The following is a 2087-nucleotide window of genomic DNA, read 5'->3' as shown; positions in this document are numbered from 1 at the left end:
GCGAAGATAACGAAGTTGTCGTCTGCAGGGGGGGGGAGGTATTACATTGTAACGTGTGCGCTAGTTATAAGTCAACATTAGCTATAAACATGTTGTCACACATTTTGAAAATCAATTTTCGACACGAACGCCCGACTTTTTCCCAAAAAAATTAGACAATGGGTATCAGTGAGGCCTATAGAGTATTTTGAAACCAAAATTTCAGGTGGCCACCAGCTAAAGGATTACCAAATGGATGTAAGCTGACAATTTAGACCAAATTTAGAAAAATATTGGCAAAGATAATGATGTTGTCTGACTTGTTTATCCTCGCATGCGGGTTAACGACAGTCGTTATGATTCGGGAATTTATCGAATTATATAAATATGTTTATTTATCTCCGTGAATACAATAGTGAAAATCAAATTAATTTAAACAACGAAGAGAAGGGAATTAGCAACAAAACAACAGTCGTTAAAAGTTTAAAACATGCAACGGGTAAAAACTACTAAAGTGTCAAATAAAACATGGCTGTTAAATCCTACAATACAATATAAATGTAAATAAAAAAAGATATTTTTTTTCATCTATATAGGTAAAAAAAAAATATATTGAACACAAACTTACGAATTGTGAAACTTGTGGCCTCAATATCCAGAAGGCGATCCCACCAGCAATAAAAAGAATGCACAAGATAATCAGCATTGTGATGTAACACCTGTGTATTATGACATCATAATTAAAACTGTTGGCATCATCAGTGCTTGTAAAAGACTGAGTAGACTTGGTGAAACATCTATTATAATGAGTCTATACTCTTGTAACCTTGACATTCATATTTAAGATTGATTTTGTATTTAAAGATTCTGTTTAAATAAAGGTTTGATGCCATTATATGTGGAATATGTACGTATTATATTGAACTACTCCGCATCACAACTTACTTGATGACATCACAACTTACTTGATGACATCACAACTTACTTGATGACATCACAACTTACTTGATGACATCACAACTTACTTGATGACATCACAACTTACTTTATGACATCACAACTTACTTTATGACCCAAACACTGTCCTTCATGATCCCCACGATTGCCAAACTCGTCACAAACGTCATTATGACGCCAACAATAAGAACAATGAACATTGGGTCAAATATGAACAACTTCCATGTCTTGGGGTTACTTGAGGTCAAAAGGCTAATGAACCCCCATAACCCCAAGCCAACCAAACATAAGCCAACCTAAAATAAATTTGGTTGTTAAAAAAAAATATAAAAATGCTTTTATTTTAGTTAAAATGGAAAAGAATAAGATGCTTTTTCACATTAAAATTTAAGTCAAGCAAATATAATATCCAATCTAAAATTTATCGAATTGTTTAAATCTCAATTGAAGAAGAATAAAAACCAACTTAGTTTAATTAAAATATAAAAAACTGATCAAAAACAAAATTTTAAAGAAATTATTTAAATTTAAAAGTAAAAAAAACATTACAAAATTTGTATTTAAATTTTACATAAAAATAATATATAACTTACGATAAGAAATATGATGTTTATGGCACATAGAACGTGCTTAATGAAAAGATGGCAACACGATGGTTTCAAATAATGGCGTTTGTACCACTCCATATAAGGACTGCTGGATTGAAGGGTATCTGGGGGTCAAAGGTTAATTAACAATAGATATATAATAAATATAATTTTTCACACTTATAATAAACCTGGCATTAACATCATATACCAACAATTGCCAGAAGATCTCTTTCACATTTATAACACACCTGGCAACAACAACATATACCAACAATTGCCAGAAGATCTCTTTCACACTTATAATAAACAATCACAAAGCTTAAATATCTGGTCCAACGACAAACATGAATATCTGGTCCAACGACAAACAACCCACAATAGTATCAGGGCCTTGAACCCGCTACCTCTGAGATAGAAATAAACTAAACCACTTCCATAATTAAACAATCACCTTTCGTTAAGACGCGCTTGGATGATCTTCGTTTGATGTCATATTCAGATGGATCCGAAGACAATCGGTCTCTGTGATGTCATAATGTGAATCAGATAATATCAAATATA

At 32.1% G+C, this 2087-nt stretch overlaps 1 protein-coding gene across 1 annotated transcript in view; it reads right to left on the bottom strand.

The window, feature by feature from the left end:
• The window catches only part of LOC108950765 (tetraspanin-17-like), a gene marked incomplete at its 3' end in the record, with an annotated part of 3875 nt that extends 1796 nt beyond the window's left edge, over positions 1-2079 (bottom strand). Inside the window, exons 1-5 of the mRNA XM_018816816.2 lie at positions 1978-2079; positions 1530-1648; positions 1045-1232; positions 608-698; positions 3-22 (exon numbers count right to left, since the gene is read on the bottom strand). Coding sequence (XP_018672361.1) covers positions 3-22; positions 608-698; positions 1045-1232; positions 1530-1622 — 392 coding nt within the window. The remainder of the gene's footprint in view (positions 1-2; positions 23-607; positions 699-1044; positions 1233-1529; positions 1649-1977) is intronic.
• Positions 2080-2087: the final 8 nt, after the last annotated feature.

Source organism: Ciona intestinalis, unplaced genomic scaffold (assembly GCF_000224145.3).
Source record: "Ciona intestinalis unplaced genomic scaffold, KH HT000877.1, whole genome shotgun sequence".
NCBI classification, from domain to species: Eukaryota; Metazoa; Chordata; class Ascidiacea; order Phlebobranchia; family Cionidae; genus Ciona; species Ciona intestinalis.
The sequence above is the reverse complement of the archived record's forward strand: the minus strand, read 5'-3'. Positions and strand labels throughout refer to the sequence as shown.